This window comes from Oreochromis aureus, linkage group 2, assembly GCF_013358895.1.
Source record: "Oreochromis aureus strain Israel breed Guangdong linkage group 2, ZZ_aureus, whole genome shotgun sequence".
In the NCBI taxonomy this organism is placed as follows: Eukaryota; Metazoa; Chordata; class Actinopteri; order Cichliformes; family Cichlidae; genus Oreochromis; species Oreochromis aureus.
The window spans coordinates 34258172-34285279 of NC_052943.1; the positions used below are offsets into that span (position 1 = coordinate 34258172).

General features: G+C 41.1%; 1 protein-coding gene across 1 annotated transcript in view; it reads right to left on the reverse strand.

Moving 5' to 3' along the window:
- Positions 1 to 369: 369 nt before the first annotated feature.
- mlsl (malate synthase-like) overlaps positions 370 to 27108 on the reverse strand; it is a 36327-nt gene continuing 9588 nt past the window's right edge. The window contains exons 4-17 of the mRNA XM_039615939.1: positions 22645 to 22769; positions 22352 to 22570; positions 21616 to 21706; positions 20909 to 20985; positions 20605 to 20715; positions 20462 to 20521; positions 19556 to 19712; positions 18714 to 18912; positions 13205 to 13283; positions 13020 to 13112; positions 12464 to 12536; positions 12299 to 12366; positions 10893 to 11017; positions 370 to 1333 (exon numbers count right to left, since the gene is read on the reverse strand). Coding sequence (XP_039471873.1) covers positions 1168 to 1333; positions 10893 to 11017; positions 12299 to 12366; positions 12464 to 12536; positions 13020 to 13112; positions 13205 to 13283; positions 18714 to 18912; positions 19556 to 19712; positions 20462 to 20521; positions 20605 to 20715; positions 20909 to 20985; positions 21616 to 21706; positions 22352 to 22570; positions 22645 to 22769 — 1643 coding nt within the window. The 3' untranslated portion in view covers positions 370 to 1167. The remainder of the gene's footprint in view (positions 1334 to 10892; positions 11018 to 12298; positions 12367 to 12463; positions 12537 to 13019; positions 13113 to 13204; positions 13284 to 18713; positions 18913 to 19555; positions 19713 to 20461; positions 20522 to 20604; positions 20716 to 20908; positions 20986 to 21615; positions 21707 to 22351; positions 22571 to 22644; positions 22770 to 27108) is intronic.

A 27108-nucleotide genomic window follows, 5' to 3' on the forward strand; every position in this document is an offset into this window, starting at 1 on the left:
TCCACTCAACATTAACTTCTCTTTGTCTTACTTTCACAGTTCAAACTGGGGGAGGGTCTCCTAGAAATCTACTCCTAAGTTTATGACACACTCAGGCCTTTATTACATCCAGGGCAGTGTCAGTGTCTCTACAATAATTCTACATCCTATCTAACACATTCCTAAACTCTAAAATAAGCTACGCATATCTTCACATCCAAGAATGTCTTTTATTGTTTAGGTGCTGATGTACAGCAGAGTTATACTGTCTGCATATTGGACCAAGAAGACAGACGGATTGAAGGAGGAATCCTCCTTTGTCCAGTCTGCCGGGGCAAACTGTGTGAAGTGTGAAGAGTGGACCTGGATGCGGTCATACTACAACTCAACTTTAACTGAAGATGAGCTTTTTATTAAGGCAGAAAAAGGTACAAAAATAAAATGGTGAACACAATGCAAAACTAAACAATGTCATAAACTGGGTAAACTAGAAAGGAAACATGAACCATGAAAAACCCTGGTGAATAGAAAAACAGACAAGAAAAACTCTAAACATTGCAATGTGATATGGAAGCCTGAAAGCATGACATGGCATGGAAAAACTGCAGACGATGAGACAAGGAAAGACTGAAAGCACACGGACTAAATACACACAGGAGGATAATGAGGGAAGTGGGAACACATGGGGAAACAGCTGACACAGATGCACATACCAACGTCACAGGAGAAACGTAAAACTAAACACACTGAACACAGGAACACAGGACATCTTCAAAATAAAACATAATGAGACGCAGACATGACAACATGAACTTGACAACACAAGACATGCAGACATGAAATACATAAAGGACAAAGGAGACTTAACACAGGGGTTGAAAACACAAGGGGAATCTAATAAACAAAAGAACTTAGATAACCTAATGAACGGCCATCTTTAAACAGAGGGGGGCTTATAACACCATCTGCCACCTGCAGTTTTGAGATCCCTTCCCAGGTGCATCAACCCCCACTCACATCTTGCATCTGATGACCCCAATAGCTCATAATGGTTTGACCTGAAACATCTGGTGATCAATAGTGGTTCAGTGACCCCAGCCCCAAGTAGGGTTTAAATATCTGAGCTGTCAGATGTATCTATCCCCCCCCAACACACCAACACACACAGAGATATATAGTGCCACAGCTTCACAGTTTGGATCGCCTCAGGTCTTTCTCCAGAGCTTGCAAGGGTTCAGTGTTCTGGGAGCTGAGGAAGGTGTGGTCCTGGTTCAGGTAGGTAGTGATGAAGTCTGGAAAATGTCTCTTTGCGATCACCTCCTGGAACATTTTTGCTGCTGTGTGTAACCTCTGTCTGAAAAAGAAAGATAAAATCCTGAAAATAGCTTATTCAGACTGCCCTCGGGCAGAAATATTGCAGCTATCTTGCAACGATAAATGTTAAATGGGTTGGTTTTTATATAGTGCTTCGCTGCTCTGAGCACTTTACACAACTTGCATCAAACACCCACTCACAGATTCAGACATTTTCAATGCACTTGTGTAAGTGTTTTCTGTCTGAAATTCACACACATTCATATTCTGGTGGTTGCATCGGAGACCAACTTGGTGTTAGTGTCTTGTGCAAGGATATTTGGCGTGCAGATGGGGAACGAACCACCAACCTTCCGATTAATAGGTGACCTGCTCTGCCGCACTATTTTATCAGAGCGAGAAAAGGAAAAAGAAAACATTATCTTACATATGCTATAACATGCATGTTTAGGAAAACCAAAACCTCCAGGTTTTCGATCTCACCCTGGGTCAACACACCTGAATCAGATGATTAGTTCATTACCAGGCCTCTGGAGAACTTCGAGACATGTTGAGGAGGTCATTTAGCCATTTAAATCAGCTGTGTTGGATCAAGGACACATCTAAAACCTGCAGGACACCGGCCCTCGAGGCCTGGAGTTCCCCACCCCTGGTCTAGTGCATCCTATGCTAAGGGAGGCAATAAAGAAAGCACTGAAGCTCCTTTCCTTAGTATTTGGAGAATTGGAACTTTAATCATGGTCGCCACACAGATACTTCCAGGTTGTGTCTCTCAGTTAAGAACCTTCCTAAGCCAAATGGACAATTGGAATTGTTTCCATGAAAGGGTGTACGTGGTCTACAACAATGCTTAGGAAGGTGGTATGTGTCAAAGTAACTGTAAAAAAGCAAACAAAAAACAAAACTAAAACTAAAAACAAAACAAAACAAAAACTAAAAGGTGAGTTTGCATCATAAGCAATTGAAGGATGTTCAGAAATTATAGGTGTCATGGATGTGGTGTTTCAGTTAAAACTCTTAAAGGTTATACATGCATCATGAATTTGAAAATTAACTACTGGGCTGCTGTCAGTGCTTATACACCTGGTGCACAGCTCAACTGACCCATCGAGTTTTGTCGTGCAAAAGCTGTTGCACAATAAAATGCACAATCAATACACTGAAAAATAGTTGCATGTTTAATCAACTGGGAATTTACCCCGATTTATTTATTTATTTAGATAGAGATCTTGACAGATATATATATACATATAGATATATCTACATATATAATTGCCCACTCGCGGGCGGTTTATCCTTCAAGCTCGGGTCCTCTACCAGAGGCCTGGGAGCTTGAGGGTCCTGCGTAGTATCTTAGCTGTTCCCAGGACTGCGCTCTTCTGGGCAGAGATCTCGGATGTTGTTCCTGGGATCTGCTGGAGCCACTCACCTAGTTTGGGAGTCACCGCACCTAGTACTCCGATTACCACTGGGACCACTGTTACCTTCACCCTCCACATTTTCTCGAGCTCTTCTTTGAGCCCTTGGTATTTCTCGAGCTTCTCGTGTTCCTTCTTCCTGATATTGCTGTCATTCGGAACCGCTACATCTATCACTACAGCCGTCTTCTTCTGTTTGTCTACCACCACTATGTCCGGTTGGCTAGCCACCACCATTTTGTCCGTCTGTATCTGGAAGTCCCACAGGGTCTTAGCTCGGTCATTCTCCACCATCCTAAGGGGCATTTCCCATTTTGACCTCGTGACTTCCAGGTTATACTCGGCACAGATGTTCCTGTACACTATGCTGGCCACTTGGTTATGGCGTTCCATGTATGCCTTGCCTGCTAGCATCTTGCACCCTGCTGTTATGTGCTGGATTGTCTCAGGGGCATCTTTACACAGCCTGCACCTGCGGACTTGCCTGGTGTGATAGACCCCAGCCTCTATGGATCTTGTACTCAGAGCTTGTTCTTGTGCTGCCATGATTAGTGCCTCTGTGCTGTCTCTCAGTCCAGCTTTGTCCAGCCACTGGTAGGATTTCTGGATATCAGCCACCTCCGCTATCTACCCCGGTACATACCGTGCAGGGGCCTGTCCTTCCATGATGGTTCCTCACCTTCTTCCTCTTTCTTGGGTTTCTGCTGCCTGAGGTATTCACTGAGCACATGGTCGGTTGGGGCCATCTTCGTGATGTATTTGTGGATGTTCGTTGTCTCATCCTGGACTGTGGTGCTGATACTCACCAGTCCCCGGCCTTCTTCCTTCCGCTTAGCGTACAGCCTCAGGGTGCTGGACTTGGGGTGAAACCCTCCATGCATTGTCAGGAGCTCTCTTGTCTTGATGTCAGTGGCTTCTATCTCCTCCTTTGGCCAGCTTACTATCCCAGCGGGGTACCTGATCACGGGCAGGGCGTAGGTGTTGATGGCCCGGATCTTGTTCTTGCCGTTCAGCTGACTCCTCAGGAGTTGCCTGACCCTCTGCAGGTACTTGGTGGTTGCAGCTTAAAACCATGAAGCGACCTCTTCATGGTTCCCATTCGCCTGTGGGATCCCCACTTACTTGTAACTGTGCTCTATGTCTGCAATGTTGCCTTATGGTAGTTCGATCCCCTCCGTTCTGACTACCTTCCCTCTCTTTGTTACCATCGGACTACACTTCTCCAGTCCGAATGACATTCTGATATCATTGCTGTATATCCTGGTAGTGTGGATCAGTGAATCAATGTCTCTTTCACTCTTCGCATACAGCTTGATGTCATCCATGTACAGGAGGTGGCTGACAACTGCTCCATTCCGTAGTCGGTATCTGTAGCCAGTCTTGTCAATGATCTCACTGAGGGGATTCAGGCCTATGCAGAACAGCAATGGGGACAGTGCGGGATGGTAGATCCCGCACTTGATGGTTACTTGTGCTATGGGCTTGAGGTTGGCCTCTAGTGTTGTACACCACATCCCCACTGAGTACCTGATGAAGGCTCCTAGGGTCCTGTTGATCTTGTATAGTTCTAGGCATTCCAGGATCCAGCTGTGGGGCATTGAGTCATAGGCCTTCTTGTAATCAATCCAGGCAGTGCACAGGTTGGTCAGTCTGGTCTTGCAGTCTCAGCTGATTACTCGGTCTACCAGTAGCGGGTGTTTTGCCACTGTGATGGTTACTGGACCCTGTTCAGGGAGGTTGCTGTGGGTCTGCTCTTAGATCCACTAGCCAGTGATCATTGCCGTTATGGGTTGCGTCCTTCTCCCATATGCTCTTCCAGTAATGCTCTGTCTCCAGCCTTGGTGGGGCTGTTCTCATATTGTTCCCCTGCCACCGAGAGTACACCTTGGATGGTTCTGTGGAGAACAGCTGGTTTATTCTACTGCCTTCTATCTCTCTGGTGTACCTCTTCAAGCGTCTGGCCAAGGCTGTGAGTCGTTGCTTGGCAGTTTCAGGTATGGACAGCTTGCTGTACTTCTTAGGCACCTTCTTCATCGCACCTTTCTGCAACTCTGATAGTTGGCTAACCTCCCTCCATGTTACCTTGATCTTAGCCTCTAGCCTCCTTCTCCATGGAGGGTACTGTTACAAGATAAATATATATTCTTAGTGCTTATTTTCTGATTAAATTGTTTTATGTATTTTAATAATAAAGGCCTTTATAAACCAAGGCCAGATGTGAGAAAGAACTAGGTCAGAGCATGACAGGTCGCCTTAGCAACTGAGGCTTTAGTAAGGGGAAGTTAAGAAACAGAAAGTTTAGTGCACAGCTGTAGAGGCATATTGATAAAATACAGGAAACCAGACAGAAAAAGCGGAACTAAGTAACACACACACACACACATTAGTCAGAACAGAAGGAGTTGTTTTGATCAAAACTATGTGTGTCTGTGTGTGACGTATAGCATAACTATATATACGTATTGTAGCTTGCAATGTTTTTTGACCTGGGGATGCGTGCTCGTGTCTACAGGTCTCCGTTTCTGGAAATGTACAATAAAGATGATTTTTTTTAGCTTGACCACTCTGAGTCAGAAGTCTTTCTCTCCCGCTAAAAGAATTCAAATAACCGAATTTAAAACTGCCCCTTGTGGCTGTTCAACTTGTAGCCAAGCATCTCACTGATCACTACTGCCATATTGTAGATCAGCTTGTTAGTCTCGGTAATCGTGGCTGTAGGTATCGTCCGTAGTGCTGCATTAACGTCATCTAGCAGACCTTCTGAGGCTACTTCACTTAGTCTTGGTAACCGGCTACGAGGGGTCCAGGTTTCAAGCTTGGCCATGATCCTATCTTTCAGGTCAGTTCCTCTCGCACTCAATGATCCTTCTCCTATCGCACTTGGGGCTTGGTATCCAATCTTGGGTGGGGGTGATGCTATCTCCCCCCTGACGTGGCGTCCTGGCTCCCCCTTGCCGTAGCATTTATGTTGTACCTCGTCAATCTCTAGCTGTGAGAGCAGTCCCTTCTTTCGAATGTTGGAACACTGAGCTACTAGTTGTTTCGCTGTCATTGTGGATGTTGGGTATCGAAGCATCCATAGGTCCCTCATCCTATTCATGTAACCCCTTCCGCCAGGGTTACTTGCGTAGTAACATTCCAACAATTCAATTCAATTCAATTCAATTTTATTTATATAGCGCCAAATCACAACAAAAGTCGCCTCAAGGCGCTTTATATTGTACAGTAGATAGCACAATAATAAATACAGAGAAAAACCCAACAATCATATGACCCCTATGAGCAAGCACTTTGGCGACAGTGGGAAGGAAAAACTCCTTTAACAGGAAGAAACCTCCGGCAGAACCAGGCTCAGGGAGGCGCGCCATCTGCTGCGACCGGTTGGGGTGAAAGAAGAAAAACAGGATAAAGACATGCTGTGGAAGAGAGACAGAGATTAATAACAGATATGATTCGATGCAGAGAGGTCTATTAACACATAGTGAGTGAGAAAGGTGACTGGAAGGAAAAACTCAATGCATCATGGGAATCCCCGGCAGCCTACGTCTATTGCAGCATAACTAAGGGAGGATTCAGGGTCACCTGGTCCAGCCCTAACTATATGCTTTAGCAAACAGGAAAGTTTTAAGCCTAATCTTGAAAGTAGAGATAGTGTCTGTCTCCCGAATCCAAACTGGAAGCTGGTTCCACAGAAGAGGGGCCTGAAAACTGAAGGCTCTGCCTCCCATTCTACTTTTAAATACTCTAGGAACAACAAGTAGGCCTGCAGTGCAAGAGCGAAGTGCTCTAATGGGGTGATATGGTACTACAAGGTCATTAAGATAAGATGGGGCCTGATTATTTAAGACCTTGTATGTGAGGAGCAGGATTTTGAATTCAATTCTGGATTTAACAGGAAGCCAATGAAGGAAGCCAAAACAGGAGAAATATGCTCTCTTTCTAGTCCCTGTCAGTACCCTTGCTGCAGCATTTTGGATCAGCTGAAGGCTTTTCAGTGAGTTTTAGGACATCCTGATAATAAAGAATTACAGTAGTCCAGCCTGGAAGTAATAAATGCATGAACTAGTTTTTCAGCATCACTCTGAGACAGGATATTTCTAATTTTAGAGATGTTATGCAAATGGAAGAAAGCAGTCTTACATATTTGTTTAATATGTGCATTGAAGGACATGTCCTGGTCAAAATGACTCCAAGGTTCCTCACAGTGTTACTGGAGGCCAAGGTAATGCCATCCAGAGTAAGAATCTGGTTAGATACCATATTTCTAAGATTTTCAGGGCCGAGTACAATAACCTCAGTTTGATCTGAATTAAGAAGCAGAAAGTTAGCGGCCATCCAGGTCTTTATGTCTTTAAGACATTCCTGCAGTTTAACTAATTGGTGTGTGTTACCTGGCTTCATGGATAGATAGAGCTGCGTGTCATCTGCATAGCAGTGAAAATTTATGCTATGTCTTCTAATGATGCTGCCTAGGGAAGCATGTATAATGTAAATAGAATTGGTCCTAGCACTGAACCCTGTGGAACACCATAATTGACCTTAGTGTGTGAAGAGGACTCTCCATTTACTTGAACAAATTGGAGTCTATTAGATAGATATGATACAAACCACTGCAGTGCAGTACCTGTAATACCTACAGCATGTTCTAATCGCTCTAATAGGATATTATGGTCAACAGTATCAAACGCAGCACTGAGGTCTAGCAGGACAAGCACAGAGATGAGTCCACTGTCAGAGGCCATAAGAAGATCATTTGTAACCTTCACTAAAGCTGTTTCTGTGCTGTGATGAGCTCTGAAACCTGACTGAAACGCTTCAAATAAGCCATTCCTCTGCAGATGATCTGTTAGCTGTTTGACAACTACTCTTTCAAGGATGTTTGATATGAAAGGAAGGTTGGAGATTGGCCTATAATTAGCTAAGACAGCTGGGTCTAGAGATGCTTTTTAAGTAAAGGTTTAACTACAGCCACCTTGAAGGCCTGTGGTACATAGCCGATTATTAGAGATAGGTTGATCATATTTAAGATCGAAGAATTAATTAATGGCAGGACTTCTTTGAGCAGTTTTGTAGGAATGGGGTCTAAAAGACACGTTGATGGTTTGGAGGAATTAATTATTGAAGTTAACTCAGAAAGATCGATTGGAGAAAAAGAGTCTAACTTAACATCGATGGTACTAAAAGTAGCTGTAGATAATATTACATCTGTGGGATGATTATTGGTAATTTTTCTCTAATGATAAAAATTTTATTTGTGAAGAAGTTCATGAAGTCATTACTAGTTAACGTTAAAGGGATGGTTGGCTCAGTAGAGCTCTGACTGTTTGTCAGCCTGGCTACAGTGCTGAAGAGAAACCTGGGGTTGTTCTTATTTTCTTCAATCAGTGACGAATAGTAAGATGTTCTGGCTTTGCGGAGGGCTTTATTATAAAGCAGCAAACTATTTCTCCAGGCTAAATGATGATCCTCTAAATTTGTGACACGCCATTTCCTCTCCAGCTTACGAGTTATCTGCTTTAGGCTACGTGTTTGAGAATTGCCCTATTTTCATCTGTCGCCCACCGATGCCTTCTTGTTCCAGTAGCCCACTTCTCGTCAGGGTGCCCTGGTTCCTCAACACCTGATGCGGACCTTGTTGATCCGGGCGACGTCCGAGCCGGCATGCCTTCATATTTATCTGTCTCGCTCATGTCTGCAGTAGGCTTGCTTAGCATGGGGGGGTCTAGCCTTAGAACCCTTACTGGATACAGACACCCCAGGCGGGATGTCTGTATATATATATGTGTGTGTGTATATATATATATATATATATATATATACACACACACACACACACATCTTACCGATACATGTATTGGTATTGAACCGTTCGATACAGTGCTTTTGGTTCGGTACACATATGTATCGAACAATACAAAATTTTTAATCTATTTTATCAACTTTTCTTCTGACGATGCTGTCTGTGTTGAGCGCTCATTGGATCTGCGTTCAACTACTCCGCCTAGGCTGCACTGTCGAGTGCAGATCCACTGAGCGCAGCGCAAGCTAACAAGACAGAAGCTAAGCTGGTTGCAACATGGCAACTGCCTCAACGCTACCCGAAATTGAACCTCCCCCACCCTCATTCAGATATTCTGTGAAGCATGACCCTGATGGTCAGCACGTCATGGACAAAAGTAAAACAGTATGTTGGATGTGCCATGCAATGCTCAGTTACATTGGTGGGAACTAGTGCGTTAGCGCAGTTAGCTCGTTAACATGTTGACGCTGTCCAGCCTCACGCACGGGGCAATCCGTGGTAACTCATTAACAGAGATTTGCCGCGATATGGTGTTAAAGTCATTTTAACGAGATTAACGCTGACAGCACTAGTGGGAACACAACGAATATGACTGCACATTTACGCTGACATCATCCTAGTGCAAAGACAAGTGGAAGCAGACAAAAACAACAAGCACGCATGCTACAAACTTTACCCGAGTCATTTAGACAGCCGTTAGCACATGATTCTCCTTATGGGGACCTGATATGTTTAATATGCTGCTGAGAATATAGCCCAGAAGAAGCGTATAGTATAGCTTTTATTTTGGAAAGAGCCATTTCTCTGTAATAAACTCTCTTTTCCAAAGATGAGTGATTTCTCGATCTGATAGATTTATTTTTTTGTATTATTTTGTTGTTTAAGCAACATTAAATTTAAAAACTGTACTTTTTAGTTAAAATATATATTTATAATTTTAATAAATGACAAATTAAAAAGGCATGAACCTTTTTTTGTATCGAAAAAATATCGAACCGTGTCACCAAAGTATCGAACCGAACTGAACCGTGAATTTTGTGTATCGTTGCACCTAATATATATATATATATATATATATATATATATATATATATATATATATATATATATATATATATATATATATATATATATATATATATATATATATATATATATATATATATGTATGTGTGTGTGTGTGTGTGTGTATACATATTTAACAAATTTTAGCAAAAGATGATCAAAAGAACATGGGTGCTCCATGTGCCTTTTTCTTCAAGCATTTTTCTTTTTTACTTTATTTTGGAGTGCCCCTCAACAATAACATTTAACTATTAATCACAGTTTAGCTAAATAAAAGAACCTGGCTTGCATCAGTCACATGATGACCTGATGACCATTAACCAATGCCCACTCTTGATGTCAGAGCACCAGGATGCAAACTTGTGGCCATAGTATATACAGTATTCTGGAGAATACTGTATTCTGGAGAATACTGTATGTGTTGTGTGTGTTCTATGTGCATGTATTTTTTGTTACATTCTTACCCTACTATGGCCACCTCTTTCTTTTGCCCTACTAATATTCCAGTTTCACTTTATTTCTGACAGTTTTTCAATCTGTTGCTTTAAGGTTCGAAGTGTTGACACCAATCTTTACATTTTATTATTATTTTATAACACTTGCTTAATCAGCCACCATCTCTCCTGTGGACTTTTTAATGTCTACAGTCTCAGATCAACACAACCCTGCCCTGCAGCACTATCAGCAGCAGGAGCAGCAGCAACATTGTACCCCAGCAGGTAAACATGGGTTACGTTTGCTTTGCATTGCCCCCACCTGATGACTCTGTGATGCGATTCCATATTAGATCCCTGATGAATGTGGTTTGTTGTTATTCAGCCTGGTTCTTTGTGCCCCTTTTAACTTTGAGCACCCCCCCTTCAAACATCTCTGCACAGCTCTGACCAACGCTCTTGAAACAAACTGCATATTTGTTGATTATGGCTCAACAAAAATTATTGGATGACAGAAAAAAAAATCATGTGACTAAGACAAACTCGGGTTTCATTAAATCTTTCTGCAGCAAAAGTAGCAATAGAAAGGTATCCCAAAAAAATCTGTCACATTTCCATTTTTTCCACATTTTCTGTGACGTTTAAAAGCATTAGTGGCATAATTTGACAAATCTTCTCCATGCTGAGTTTATGGTGAAAACTCTCATTTCATCAAAAACGTTGGTGCAAATATCCTGGGACACAGGATTCATCAATCAATTAAAAATTAATTATTATTTACATTAAGAAGGCATTAAACATATATATCGTATTCTTCAATGAAGGATGTCACTGGAACCACTCACCTACCATATCCTCTTCAAAGAGGGTGCATTTGCTTACCTAACAGAGCCACAGTGGGGACTGAGGTCCATGATGAGCTCCTTGATGAGGTCAGTCACCAGCTGCCTGCTCACCACCCTGCCATCGTCCTCCAGCCGGGTCTGATGACGGACCCACTGCCACACCTGACAAACACACAAAACAAAACATGTTCTTATGATCTATGATCACGGCTCATGTTAAGTTGGCTCCTCCCATGAAATGGTAAATGGTAAATGGCCATTTACATTCAGTCATCCACCCATTCACACAAACATTCACACACTGGTGATGGCAAGCTACATTGTAGCCACAGCTGCCCTGGGGCGCACTGACAGAGTGTGTGGAGGTGCACGCAGTTTCCCCTCTTCCATGGTGTGCACGAGTGCATGTCTATGTGTATGCTGTGACACAGGTGGAGACTGCGGATTGGACAGTTAGCTTCCACTTCTATTGGGTGGAAGTTGGTAGATGTGGATTGCATGATTGGATGGACACGGTCTGTTAATCTCCAGCTGACAGCCACTTTGCATCTCTGCACCCAACACAGAGGCAGCAGTTAAATTATGTTTGTAAATACGTATCCACAGTGTATACAGAACAGCTGGTAGCAGATTAGTAGCAGTGAGAAGTGTTTTTTGTTGAAATATTTTTTTTCTTGGTTATTGCTTATGGACGCTGCATTACAACCTGCTAGTTGCAAATAATCATGTGCAGTTCTGAAAGCAGACAGAAAGAAAACATATTACTGATACAGAAACAGTTTTCTATACGGGATCACTGCAAAATGTGCAGCCTTACCTAATGTCCACCTTACTGTTACTCCAGTCTAACAGTCTGCAGTCGATGAACTAACCTCAGCTAACAATGTTAGCTTGGTTGCGGGTAGCCTTCAGTAATAGTAATAAATCACACAGCAATAGTACATTCATGTAGTTGTAAAAGGCATGACAATATATCAAGTAATCCAAAGTATTCAGAATATGTTACTCACATTAAGTAACTTAATGGAATATGTTACAAACTACTTTTTGTGCCATGTATTCTGTAATCTTTAGTGGAATACATTTTAAAAGTAACCTTCCCAACACTGACTGTACATGAAGTAATTAACCCACAAGCAAAACCTATTCAGTGATACTTCAAAAGAAATGCAGCCAAAAGGAGAAAGAAGCATGCCACATGACACTGAATGAAAAACAAAAACAAACAAACAAACAAACAAACAAATTACAGGGTGCATCTTAGTCATTTTGTTAAATATGTATCTATTAGAGCAAATTTAAAAAGGAAATGTGCTTGTTTCCCAAACAACATTGTCAAAAACATTTAAATATATCCTAAATACTAATTACTTGTGGGTATAGAGCAAGCTCTTCATGAATCTCAGCAATATATGCTGTGTGGTGTTCGCTTTGAAAACTCACCTGCGATCTAGAAATCTCTGCTGTGGCAGAATCTTCAACCTGGCCTTTGTAGAAGAAGTGGCCTTTACCTTAGAAACACAAAATGGTATCAACAGCCAACACATGCAGGTATATAGCATTTAATGCATATAAGCATTTTTCCATGGATAATATAAAAGTACAAACCTGATAGCCAAGCATTAATAAAGAGCACACCAACTGCAATGTTATACTTCAAACCATTAAGCGTGACTCCTCCCTACGAAAAATACAGCACATCAAAACTTTATTTTACGCTTTCATATAAAGTTGTCGTACTATCAAGCTCAATGAAGTAGATGCAAGCTCATTTGCAAATCTCCCTTAGAGATTTTTGATTTGACTTTTATGTTATACACCGCACTTTACCATCAAAACATGAAATAATTAAATATCTTTAGGAAAAGAACACAATGTTTGATTCATCATTTAAAATAAATGAGGCAAAGAGGTTATTCTGTGGACAGATTATTAAAAAACTATATTGTATGCATCTGGTATAGTGGATGTTTTCACTCATGCCTAACATTATCTGGATGTGAAAGACTCCCTCTTCCTGTTTGATGACGTCTTCCTACCCAGCTGTCAGGCTGTTTAAAATCTGATGTATTTCAATCAATTAAATTTAATGCTAACTGTAATATTACTGTTAAAAGTTTATTGAGGTGTGTTCTGCAGTTCACTAATAAGAGCAACCACTAACTGAAGGCATGGATAGCAAGTCTTCAGGAAATACTGTCACGTCATTTCGGAGCTGGTCAAGCTGGTTATCTCCTTCAGAGTGGCCCTTGAAGAGCTGGAAAAGATGAAGAATTACCACACAGTTTCACATATGCCAATCACTGTAACTTTATATGCATATAAAGCTTTATATGTCTCAGTGCTCACTTTCTGCATGGGCTCAACCAAATTTAGGTCATATACCATGAAACCATCCACACCTGCAGTAATCTCTAATAACTTCAACCTGAAAGGTGGAAAAACACAACTGGATCAGCGGACATCATTGAATATGTATTTAGATTGTATGTATTGTCATATTGCGTTATACACACACACTTATCCACATGTGCACACACTCACACACAAACACACACTGTAAAATGTAAATAAAAATATAATGCTATTTGCTAATCTCAGAAACCCATATTTTAGTCACAGGTTAACTGGCAACATGTCAGTAACATGGCACGTCCTGGAGAAGTAAAGATGGGGGTAGGGTCACCAATCTATAAAAAAAACACCATCTACAAATTCTGGAACAATTTCAGAATCCCAGGAAGTTCATTCTGTTCATGTGGAAGTATTATTTTCTGTGGGAGAAACATCTGTCACTCATCCAGGGGACTTTTACAATTTCACTTGATGCATGCTCAGTTATCCAGGTAAGGAAATCACACAAAGTGGGCTCTGTTCATTGGGATATGAATTGACTGGGATTTTAATCCATTGGGGATTAAAATGGGATCAACTTTCTGAGATTTCCTTACTTGAATGGTTGAGTTTGCATCAAGATGATTTCAGAAAGTTGTGAGGACTTGAAGACCTCAACTACAGTACATAATCAAAGGATTCTGAGAAGTCGAGGTCTGGATCCTGTCAGGGTCTAGAACAGGTCGGGTGGGTTTTTTCTGTCTGTCTTTTCCTCTGTTCCTTCCTCCCAGGTTGTGTCTAGCTGTGTATTTGACCAGTATATGTTGACTGGTATTTTTAATCACCGTCTTAGTGTTTCCTGTTTTAGTTTGACAGTGTCACATCCTGTGTTCAGTGTGTTCAGTTTTGCTTCCTCCTGTCTTGCTATTATGTGTATTTGCCTCAGCTGTGTTCCCCAAATGTTTCTTCTTCCTCCTCCCTCATCACCCTCTTGTTTATTTATTTTGTAAGTTTATCCCAAAAGTTGAATCTGTTCATCTGGACGTAGCGTTTTCAGTGGGAGAAACGTTTCATCACTCATCCAAGTGACTTCTTCAGTCTCAGCTGACTGCAGGTTTCCCCAATCTTATAAACAGTACATTTGCACAATGACTGAAACTAGCACCACTGAATGAACGATGGGCCGTGAGGTCAGTTCCTTGATCATTAATATGCAAATTGGCATGACCATTGATGAACAACCACTGATCAAAGCCTTGCCAGCTGGAGAATAAGCCGAGCGTGTCCAGCCAGCTGCAGCCTTCATGCCACCACCTGCTGCAGAGGTCAAGGCAGGGGGTCCCTCACTGCCTGAGCATGGGGGACACCCATCATCGGAGCCTGTTGAAACCAGAGCTGGCTGGGTGAGCCCCCTGAGAAGGTTTTTCACCGCTGCCGGGCCCCTGTGAAGTATCGTTGACCACGTGGTCGACCACCAACCATGTCAGTGCCACTGGCAGCTACTTTTCTGTGTATTTATGCCCTGTGTTTTCCACTTCCTACACCCATGTGCTGTGAGTTTCTCCATGTTTCTTGTTTCCCCTCATGACTCCCTGTTCCAAGTTTTAGTTTTTAGTTTCCAGTTTCTAGTTTAGGTTTGTTTTTCGTGAGTTTATTTTTTGAGTGTCTTTTGCAAAGCGCAATAAAACTGCATCTTTAAGTTCATCCCTCTGCATCCTGCCTGCCACAGCACCAAGCATGACAGACCCAACCCGGCTTATGACATCTACTGAAAAACATCCACAGAGGCTCAGAGTGTCAGAAGTACATACAGGGTGAAAAGTATTCATAGATTTCCACTGATATTTTTCTAAATGTGCTTTAGCAAGTTGTACTTCAACAGAAGCTTTTGGCTGCCATCCACAAGCTTCTGGTGTATTTCTAGCTTCATATTTGACTAATAAGCATAGTTCATAAATTTTCAATGAGGCTTAGGTGAGTGCAATGGGAAGGCCATTCCACAAGCTTAATGTTAGCCTGCTTTGTCCGTTTCCATCACAGTTCTGATGTGTAGTTGAGTAAATTGTTCTATTGGAACAACCAGTTATTTCCAAGTTTTGACTGTCAGCTGTTGGATTAAGGTGAAATGGAAGAATTCAGAGTGAAGCGTCTTTTATTCATTATGCTATCCACTATGCACCAGTACCACTGTCAGCAAAACAGTCTCAGAGCATGATTGTACTGCCACTATACTTGGCAGCTGGTGCAGTGTTCTTAGGTTTGAAAGCTAAACCTAACCCTAGTGAAGCTAACCCTACTTCTTCTTCTCCTCATTGTGGCTAAAAGAGCAACATTCTTGTCTTGTCTGACCATAATACAGTTCACCAGAAGCCATTTGGCTTTTCCATGTGGATAACTGAAAATTTCAGCTGACTTGAAGCAGACGATGTTGGAGCAGAGGCTTCTTTCTTGGTCAACACCTTTTCAGTCCATGTTGGTGTAAAACTTTCTTCACTGTGTTTCAGTGACACTGGTGTTTCAGTTCTAGGTAAGCTTGAGCACTGGTGGTTCCTGGGTTGTTCCTGAACATTCTAACAAATTTTCTCTCATATAAGGGTGGCAGTTTGGGTCTTCTTTCAGACCTTGGCAAAGTGGGGACACACCCCAAAAAATTATTTTTATGTACAGTACAATTGTTTCAACTGATGATCCTGGAATCTACAGTTTTAGAAATGGACTGTACACTTCTGGATTGGCCTTCCCAAAGCCCCAACTTCAACCCTACTGAAAATGTGTAGACTACGCTTATCCTTATAAACCAGGAAACCAAATAATTTATACTCTACCAATTCTGCCAAGGAGAATGGTCAGATATCTAGCAAGAATAATGCCAGGAGCTTGTTGATGGCTAAAAAAGCATCTAGTCAAGGTGTAATTTGTAATTTCTAATCAAATATTAGTGAGGGTGCATATAGTTTTGACGCTGTGTGGATCAAACAAATTTAAATATTAGACAAAGATAACACACAAGATGCTTTTTCTAAACAAGGTGTTTATTATTAAGGGGAAAAATACAAACCTACATGTCCCTGTGTGAATAAGTGATCAATAATAACTAATAACATAATAGTATCTACCAGCTGGTTGGGCCAACCTTTAAAGCAACAACTGCGATTAGGCATTTGGCTATGAGCAGTGTTGGGAAGGTTATTTTGAAAATGTATTCCACTACAGATTACAGATTACATGCCCCAAAATGTATTCTGTAACGTATTCTGTTATTTTACTCATTGAGAGTAATGTATTTTGAATACTTTGGATTACTTAATATATTATCATGCTTTTTACAGCTACATGAATGTACTATTGCTGTGTGATTTATTACATTTACTGAAGGCTACTCACCATACCAATACCAACTAGATGTTTAAATCTTAATATAAATGAGTAACAGTAGGTGGACATTAGGTAAGGCTGCACTTTTTTTCAGCGATCTCGTATAGAAAACTATTCCGCGCGTATATGAAACAGGTCCGCAGCTCCGAACCGTAGTAAAGGGACCTCTGGCTAATACGTCGGGTTCGTGTCGGGCTCGTAGCCGAAAACTAGCTTTACTTTGTTGTCTGGGTCAACTTTGCTAGCGAGAGACAGAGAGAGGCGTTGAAAGGCTGCTCCAACGGAACTTATTGTTTCAGAGGAAAACAGGAACACAGTGTACAGTTGAGTCTTAATAGCTTACTTACAAATGGGCTCCTCAGGCACTCTTCTTGGCTGCAGTGGTTATTATTATATTTACATGCTTCCAGCTCCCGTTTTTGCTCCGTGACAGCTCGGACTTTTCCTTTCTCTCCCTCCCTCGCTCACAGACACATAACGGGTATGGTAGTCCATTCTCCCTGCAGCACGGACTACACTGCCCATCAGGCTACATTCTTTAGAGCTATGCCTGTAACACTCTGCCTATTGCCTTCATATTAAATAAAAAAATAAAAATATAAAAAATATTTCTTCACGTCATTATGCGGGCCGCAAGTAGGAGTGAAATGGGCTGCGAGGTTGAGACACAGGCATTAGAGCCTCTTATTGTGTGTTTTGTTTGGGTTTCCACCAGCGTGGAATCACCGAAAATAGAGAGGACATAGCCAAACATATGAAATAGGAAAAGACCGCCGTGTAATCCATTTATTTCAACAAAGTAACTGTATTCTGAATACCACCTATTAATTGGTAACTGTAACAGAATACAGTTACTCATATTTTGTACTTTAAATATGTAACGGCGGTACATGTATTCCGTTACTCCCCAACACTGGCTAGGAGTCTTTTATAGCACATTGGAGGAATTCTGGCCCACTCGTCTTTGCAGAATTGTTGTATTTCAGCCACACTGGAGGGTTTTCAAGCATGAACCACGTTTTTAAGGTCATATAACCACAGCATATCAATTGGATTCAGGTCAGGACTTTGACTAGACCACCCCAAAGTCTTCATTTTGTTTTCCTTAAGCCATTCAGAGGTGGATCATTCTCTTACTGCAGGACCAACTGCACTTTAAGTTGAAGTCACAGATGGCCGGGCATTCTCCTTCCGGATGTTTTGGTAGACAGCAGAATTAATGGTTCCATTTACCACAGCAAGCCTTTCAGGTCCTAAGGCAGCAAAACAGCCCCAGACCATCATACTACCACCACCATATTTTACTGTTGCTGTGGTGTTCCTTTTCTGAAATGCTCTGTAATAATTACGCCAGATGTCATGGGACACGCAACTTCCAAAAAGTTAACTTTTGTCTCGTCAGTCCACAGAGTATTTTCCCAGAAGTCTTGGGGATCATCAGGATGTTTTCTGGCAGAACTGAGATGAGCCTTTATGTTCCTTTTGCTCAGCTGTGGTCTTCATCTTAGAAATCTGCCATGCAGGCCAGTTTTGCTCTTTCTTATGGTGGAGTCATGAACAATGACCTTAACTGGGGCAAGTGAGGCCTGCAGTTCTTTGAATGTTGTTCTGCTGTCTTTTGTCGCTGCGCTCTTGGGGTGATTTTGGTCAGCTGGCCATTCATGGGAAGGTTTACCACTATTCCATGTTTTGGCCATTTCTTCATAATGGCTCTCACTGGGGTTTGCTCGAGTCTGAGCTCTGGAAACAGCTTTATAACCTTTTCCAGACTGAGAGATCTCAATTATTTTGTTTCTCATTTGTTTCTGAATTTCCTTGGATTGTGGCATGATGTCTGGCTTTAGAGGATCTTTTGGTCTACTCCACTTTGTCAGGCAGGTCCTATTTAAGTGTGTGGCAGTAATCAGGCCTGGGAACAGAAATTGAACTTAGCTTTCCAAAGATGTGATACACCATGGTTAATTTATGTCACAATTATTTATTTTTTTTACATTTTTTTTACACGGGGCCATGTGGGATTGATTTGTTTTCCCTTAATAATAAACATGTTTATTTAGAAACTGCAAAACACTTTTTCACATACAGTCTATGTACAAGCCTGCATGTTCAGGCTATGAGCATGCATGTATCTAATGGGAGATATTTCTACCTTGTGACAGAAGCCAACACTCTCCTATAGGCGTCACTGAGTGGGTCTTCAGGCAGCAGCAGCGCAGCCATGCCTCCAGTGGCCAATGCTCCTCGCCGATGACATGTCTTAACCAACAGATCCATGTAGCTGCGCAGAAAATGCTTCTCCATGTTCACGTATTTATGGCGGTCAGGCAACAGGAAGGCTGGTCGATGACCTGGGGAACTTCTTCAGTTCAGTTTGACTTTTTGATCATGTCCTTTGTTCTATAGTTTATGAACTGTGAAAAGTTGCTGGACTGTTAAGAGTTACTAAAGTTTCCACTAGGCTGCGGTTTAACTCTTAAGTCCCATGAATATTGACTAAAAGGAAATCTAAAATATTATTTTGTAGTCAGATTTAGATTGGAAACATAATGTCAAAATTATAATATTATCTGAAGTACTATGGCTTTAATATCAATATGGAAATCAGCTAAATTTCAGCAGAAGATCTGTGGTTTCACAAGAATTGGTGCTGAAATGAAGAAAAAAAACTAAAATGACAGGGGTGTGTCAGGAGTGGGGTCTCTAGCTCTGCTGCAGTGGAGGGGTGGTGCAGGGGGCTCAAGGGGGCAATGCAATGGGGGTGGAGATGATTGTACCAACGAGGTCTCTTTTCTTTTAGTAACGCCAGGGACCTGAGACTAGAGACCTCAGAGTGTGGAGTCAGCTGCAAAGCTGACTGCCTTGAAAAGACCTCGGTGCCAAACCACAAAGAAACATTTCTGTGTGTTAAATAAAAGAAACGGAAAACAGTCACCTGAACGCTGTGTGGGGTCCAGATTTTTCACAGACTAAAATCTATAATGTTCAACTCACCAAACTTATTGACAAAGGAGGCTGAGTAATCCCAGATACCACAGTTGAGTCCTGCTGAATGCTCTTGCAGCTCATAGAGAATCTCCTCCATCTCAAAGGCTGCTAACACATTTTCAATCAGGACTGTGGCCTTGATGCTGCCCAGCGGAAGACCCAGCTAGACACATGTGAGGCATGGATTCAGTCAGATACATATATAGAAGCAGTCAACAGTGCATGCAGTCCATTTAGGCTCGAAATGTTGTGGGACTGTCCTGGCTAGCATGTCTCTATAACACTGGAACAGTGTACTGGGTGAACTGGAGTAATGTCTGTTTTCAAAAAGGAGACTAAAGAATAGAAGGATCACGCTCTGCACAGTGTACACCAGGCTACTGCAGAGGAGAGTGCATTGGTTAGTCAAAGAGTATGTTGCACTCTGTAGGTTGATCATTTTCATTTCTATCAAAGAATGTGGCATTCATTCCTAACAGCCTGCATTTTGAGATCTGATGTGTTTTCAGATTCAACATAATTATATATACCTATATATACTTGTTATATATACTTGGTACACACACACACACACACACACACACACACACACACACACACACACACACGGCTGCACACGGCCTTCAGGCTCACCTAGGCCTCTTGTAGAGGCCCTGAGGTTAAAGGATAAAAGAGCTTTTAGCTTTTCAGCTCCATCTTTTTTCTCTTTTGTTTGTCAGTCTTTATCAACCACTTCTTCCACATTAAACTCTCTTCTACAAGGTGCATGAGAGAAAAGGGAAGGTAGGTGACAGGCCAGTTGTAGGCTGCTGTCAGTGCTTGTAGGGCCAGTGCACAGTGGCCCTACAAGCCAGAAACACAAGACATACTACAAAAACAAGTTTATACATAAACACAAAAAATAGTGCAAACCTTCTGCTGTGTCCAAACAAATATTTTGTTCCAAAGCCTGGCCTCCATATAGCCCTCCACCTACAGAACAAAGGATAACAGTGCAAACCCAGATAAATGAAATCATCAGCATATTTAAACATATGTAGGTTTGCACGTGTTACTTTTGACAGGTAGAAAAAGGGTCCACTCTTCTGTTCAAACAGTGCCTTTCCACAGTGAAACATGAGGAGCCCAAAGTCAAAGAGAGGGCCAGGAGCTTCTTTCCCCTCCACCTGACGACAGAAAACCACACGTTATTTTTCTCACCAATCGTTTCATGTATATGATCCTTAGTGTCCCTTCTGTGTCAGCTATCTGTCATTTCAGTGAATTTGTGCCCCTTATGTCTATTATTCAGACCACATTTGATTGCTTCTAACAAAACAACCATTGTAACAAACTGATGTTAAGAAAATTCAATACTACCATCATGTTGTGCTCCACCATATTCCACGCACGGGGACGCAGCATCAGCACGGGAGCCTGAGATATATGTGGAACATCTGCAGATGAAGGACGCCAGAGGAATAGCTTATGAGAAAACATGGTAAAAATAAAAACACAGCTTTTTTAAAGGATTTTCTAAGGATTTACAAGTTAAAACTTAAATTTTCAAACAGGGTTACTCTCGGCAGCTCAAGGAATTCCAGCATGGTACAGTGAGAGGATGAAGGACAAATTTCCTTGCTGCTAAATATTCCACATTCAAGTATTATATCAAAGTAGGAGTGGACGAGAACAACAGAAACAAAGTGGTAGCCCAGGTAAAATTACAGAGCAGGGTCATGTGGCCCACAGTGTGCAGAAGTCACCAACTTTCAGACAGTAGCTACAGACCTCTAAACTTCAGGTGGCCTTCTCACAAATGTGTTTTTGGAAGAATGGTAAAATATTCCCATAAATATACTTCTAAACCTTGTAGAAGTTCTTCCCAAAAGAGGTAAAGCTGCACAGTGTAGACTGATATCATATTAAACCCTATGGATTAAGCCTGGCTGTCACTCAAGTTCATATGCATGTGAAGGCAGACGAGTAAAGACTTTTGGCAATATATTGTTCTTTCTTTTTACTAAGATTGTACGGACTGTGTCTCTCAGAGTAAATTGAAGATAAAGGTGAAGTAGAGCTCTCACTGGGGAACAGGTTATGCACTGCTTTAAAAACATTGTAAATCCCTTTGATCTGGTTGTAATAAGTCGGGCAGTTTCCATCATCAAAGTCAACCTGCAGAAACCAAAAAGAGCACTGTAAGAAAAAAAAGTCAGCAATGACTCAGAAGAAACAATATTAATATATAAATTTAGGTAACAATGTCAGACATGATTATAAAAAATCAGTATTAAGAATTTAGTTTTTTAACAAACCCAGATTGTGCAGCTGTGAGGTGAACAGTGTTAAAACTGGTTGGCAGACATTAGATTAAACGGTCTAAGAGGAAACTAATCTATCGAGGGTTTTGGTTCTGGTTTAGCTAAATCCTCCCCCATTTTATTGGATTTTCACCTGTTTGAAACAACCAAATAAATAAATTTCACCAATTTAAAACATTTAATGTGTGACCAAAGAATACCAAGGACTGTTGAGCAACTATAATCCTATAAAAATGGTACATTTTGTTGTTTTAAACATTTCTTATGTTCTGTTGTGAATAAAACAGGTTTATGAAATTAGCAAATCATTACATGCTGTTTTTATTTACATTTTACGTCTGACCTTTTTGGAGTTTTAATAATGCTGAAACTAACACAAAAAAAATCAACATTTCTGCACAAAATAATAAACTGACATGAGCAAACCCAATGTGGAACATTTAGCAGTGAACATTAAAGTTTTAGCTCTATGTACTGTATTATTGCACCTGTGTAGCACCTGTATGCCTTGTGCTGGTGACAGAAGAGCTTTAATGAAGCGCTCAGTATCACAGGGTGCCAAGTCTCCAATATCTACATGTCTCTTTTGGAGCCTTGAGGGGACGGGAAGGACCTTCCAGTCTGGGTCTCTCCTGATATGTGTGGTACTTTCCAGGAAGCTTGGCAGATCACCTGTGAGATCCAGCTGGGCCTTTTTAGACACTCTCAGCTGTAGAATCTGAAGAGGAGAGAATCATCCTAACTCAAACAAGTCCTTCATTTATTCACAAAGAGGTTTTTTGGCTGTCCTACCTCGTCCACCTCCTCATCAAATGTAGAAATCAGTTCATGCAGGAAGTGGAGGGAGTCAGTGGTAAAGAGAGTTGCATATTCTTTTTCCAGGCCTAAAGGAGAGGGGCACAGCTCCATACCTGACACTGTGGACAAAAAGATTTGTATTCACATGTCGGTATGATGTGGGTTCATTTCAATTTTCACAGAAAGCTGCAAAATCTATAAACCTCAAAGGTGCATAGCAGTAGTTTAATCATTAACATTGACAATTAAGTTATAATGAACAGACCTGAAAGATACTCCAGTTTGTAATATTTGTAGTTGTATTTGTACGATGGATGTATGAGCATTCCTCATAAAATGAGTTGTAACATAAAAAAGAAAATATAATTAGAAAAAGCCTGTTAGGTATCTGTTTAACCCTTTCACGCGTAGTGGTCACTACAGTGGACGGCTATTCAAAGGCTGTTTTCTTGTATTTGTGTCAGTGTTGATGCTATACTTGCACATAAACACACACCTGTGTATATTATTTATTCGTTTGTCAAATTCATAAGTGTGAAAAGATTTTGTTTATTATTCAAATATGCTTTGCTTGTGATTGTGTAAACTCTGAATGACGATTCACCCTGATAAACATGAAGCCTTGCCTATGCTTATCAAATGCCTGTGAAGACAAGTTCCTGTGTAAAGAGGAACGGAAAGTGCCACTTAAACAGATGTTTAGTATAGTATGAACAGAACGTTTTAGCAAGATATGCATTTGTCAGTTAAGCAATCTATATTCTGAGAACAGGCGGAGACTGCCTCCGTCTGCTGTGTCCTATATAACCTGCAATAAAGAAGAGTACTGTGTGACTCTCTCTCGAGACGTTCACCCATGTACATGTGATTGATTATATTGTCTCACTGTGTCTCTGTTTTACTTTGGCAGCCTTCTATTTGGGAAATTTCCCCCGACATTTCTTGGTCCTTCGAAGCCGGATGAGACAGCCTATTTAAAGCAGCTCCCATAAGAGGCGCCTCACCAGGTCCCGTCGGTGCGAGAAGCCCACGTTGAAGTCTGCCGGCAGCTCACGCACTAGGCGCGTGATAAAGCCCAAGAGCGTGAATTCGGGTCTTGGTCAACGCTTTACAAGCGGTCCGCACCGTCGGGGCTGATCAGGTGCATCTGAAGAAACCAGCGCCAAGGTAGGACAGACTACTTTGAGATAATAAAGGTTTGCGCAAAAAACCAAAACGAAACTTAAAAGAAATAGCTCGCCCAAGAAGGGCTGGAAGCAGAAGGCTCGCCCGCAGAGGGTTGGAAGCAGTAAAATAAATATTGAGCTTGTCTAAGAATGATTGGTAGCTCCCGAAAGGGTAAAAATAGGCCTATAAGCTCGCCCAAGAGAGGCTGGAAGCACTACGCTCGCTTTAAGGAAGCTGGTAGCATGAACGCGCTGAAACTGTCTGTCTTTTATTGTCTATTTTTGTGGTGGAATAAGTTGATTTTACAGCACAATAAGGAGGCTGAACTATTCCACTGATTTGTTTACTGTTGGTTGCTGAAGTACTGGTGAACTGAGAGGAAGGTCGTGTTTTATCACATAAAGTCGACACCGCTTTTGAGAATAGCTCAAAAGTAGAAGGGCGTGTCAGCCACCTCTCTGTTCTCGTGCCAGTGAAAGCGCCCGCAGGTGTGTGTGTGTATTACTAAGCGCTAAATACATAAAGAAAGAAATAAAATAAGTAGAAATAAACATATAAAACAAATAAGAAAATGGGAAATAAAGCAACAAAACTCACTGCTGACGAGCAGTGGCTAGAAAAGAAATGTCCAGGCGCGGACAAATTAGTGCATATAGATGGAGAAATCCAAAGAAAACCTAAATGTCCCACGTGGGAGGGAAAATGCATTAACTAAATTATAAGAAACCCTCCAAGCAGAAATAAATACTGAAAAGGAAGCTAAAAGAAATCAAAGCATACACAAGAGTTGTAATATTTTAAAGCATGGAAAGAGGAATGAAGTGGAATAAACAAAAGGTTAAATTAAGGTTAACTTAAATTAAAGCAATGAAACAAAATTGGGAAGACAACCAAGCTGAATGAATAGAATGCGTGAAACCAGATAATTCACACAAAATATATCAAATAAAAAGAGAGATGCATAAGGCATATTAAGGCTGTGTCATTGTTCAGCCAAGGAAAATGTCTCCAGCTTGGGAAGGTGTGAAGATGCAGATTCACACAGACCCGTGATGGATACATAATAAAATATAAACTAATATACTATTGTATATTAGTAGTAAAGTAGTGAAGTAGTGTATTGTAATATACTATTGCTGTTATAAAAAGGAAAAACAATACAATGATAACATTAATAATGACATACTATTAATAGGAAGAGGCACCTCAGTCAGTTATGATGTGAGGTGGAAGATTGTTAAAAGTAGTCTAAATCAAGCTTAAGGTTTGCTCAAACTCAGTACAATGATATAGGAGATGAAGAAAATAAGGAAATAACTACACTAATCAGGTGCAGAGACACTTGACCTGCTTGTAAACCTGTCATCTTAGATGAGACTTTGTTAAGGTGAAGAGCAAACCTATACTAACAAACTAATGAGCCAAACCCGTATACAACAGCTAAAGCTACAAGATTGAGAAGCTGAATTAAATATGTGGACACTACCAAGCTAATGAGGAGCGGTGACGCGCATGGAGATGCTGGTTTTGCTCACTACAATTGTATAAATAGAGTTTGAATTCATTACTGTGGATGTACAGTGAGTGACCTCTATATATCTTGAAAAGCATGTCTGAAATACTCGTATGAAAGCATATTTTGAGTGATTTTAACTGTGTGAATGCTGTGAGTAGAGTGAGGGAACAAGTGGAAGTTTGAGAGAAAAGGCAGTGTGTGTGATGATTCCTGATGTCTGAAAGAGCTCAATTTAAAAGTGTGTGTGAAATAAAGGTGTATCGTTTTTAGATCAAGGGATTTAGATTGTTTTTAGTAGAATTAAAAGGGGTTTTTAGACTATAAATAAAATGAAAGACAGAGTCTGCAGAAACAGGAAATGTGTGCCTGTCGGTGACAGGAAACCGTGTGTGTGTGAGGAGAACTCTGTGATAAGATGCATGAATTAAACCGTATTGTAATAAATACTTGCAATGAAGAAAGCAGCTTACACTCAATTAATATGAACGCAAAGCCTTGATGATGCCATAGGCAATTTGTTTTATTTTTGTTTGTTTGCTTAGTAAAGCTTGGAAAATAAATTTGTGATCATACTTGTGGATCACAGTGGCACATAATGATTTGGGCATATGATTTACTAATGGAGATGTAATAACTTTATTCTAAAATTCAAGGAGAACAAACAAGAACAACACCTTCAGTTGTGTCTTGTTGTTGTTCTCTGTGTAGTGTGCAGCACATCAGAAGAATGACTATGAAATTACAAAGGGAAACAATTTTACTGACAAAGGATGAACAAAAAGCAGCTCCCACAGCTGAGCAAAGGAAATGGCTGAAATGCGGAGCGCAACTAAGAGATGACTTGATGACTTGTGAAGGAAAACCAATACTTCCAAAATCTCTACACAAAACAGCAGCCTTAGTGACGCATGGAGTTACTCTCCATGCGTCAACAGGAGGGATAGGAGATATAATCTCCAAAACACTTTTACACTCTAAATTTCGAAACTTCAGCAAAAGAATTTGTAAGAACATGCATGATTTGCCAAAAAAACACAATGTACAAGGGAATCTTAGACCAAAGAGAGGTCATTTTCCCACACCACCCCATCCTTTTCACACAATCCACATGGATTTTATTGAACTAAATGAATGCCAAGGCTCAAAATACGCTCTAGTGATCATAGACGTATTCTCAAAATGGCCAGAAATCTATCCAGTAAAGAAAGCAGATGCCATTTCAGTAGCAAAATGCTTATGTAACCATTTTATTCCAACATATGGCATCCCCACTCTGATAAGATCAGATAATGGGACACACTTTGTCAATGAGGTAATCAGCAAAGTCTCTGAAGCACTAGGGTTTAACATCAAATATCACTGTGCTTATCATCCTCAAAGTGCAGGATTAGCGGAAAGAACTAACGGCACAATAAAACAGAGACTTAGAACATGTATGGAAGAAACAGGAAGGCCGTGGCCAGAGTGCATAGGCCTAGTAAAAATGTGGATGAGACTAACACAGGGTTCTCAGAAACTCACACCTTTTGAAATCATTCATGGCAGACCATTTCCACTGCCAATCACAAGTGAACCTTTAGATAAATCAATCAGAGAAACTACACTAGCAGAATGGATGTCGAAGCTACTAGAAAACAAAGATATTGTTCTAAACAATAAATTGCCTTCCGAATCTTCTCCAGTATCTTGCAGGTTGAAACCAGGTGACTGGGTCCTGATTTGAGTTCTCCATAGAAAGAATTGGAGCTCGCCCCGCTGGGAAGGACCCTACCAAG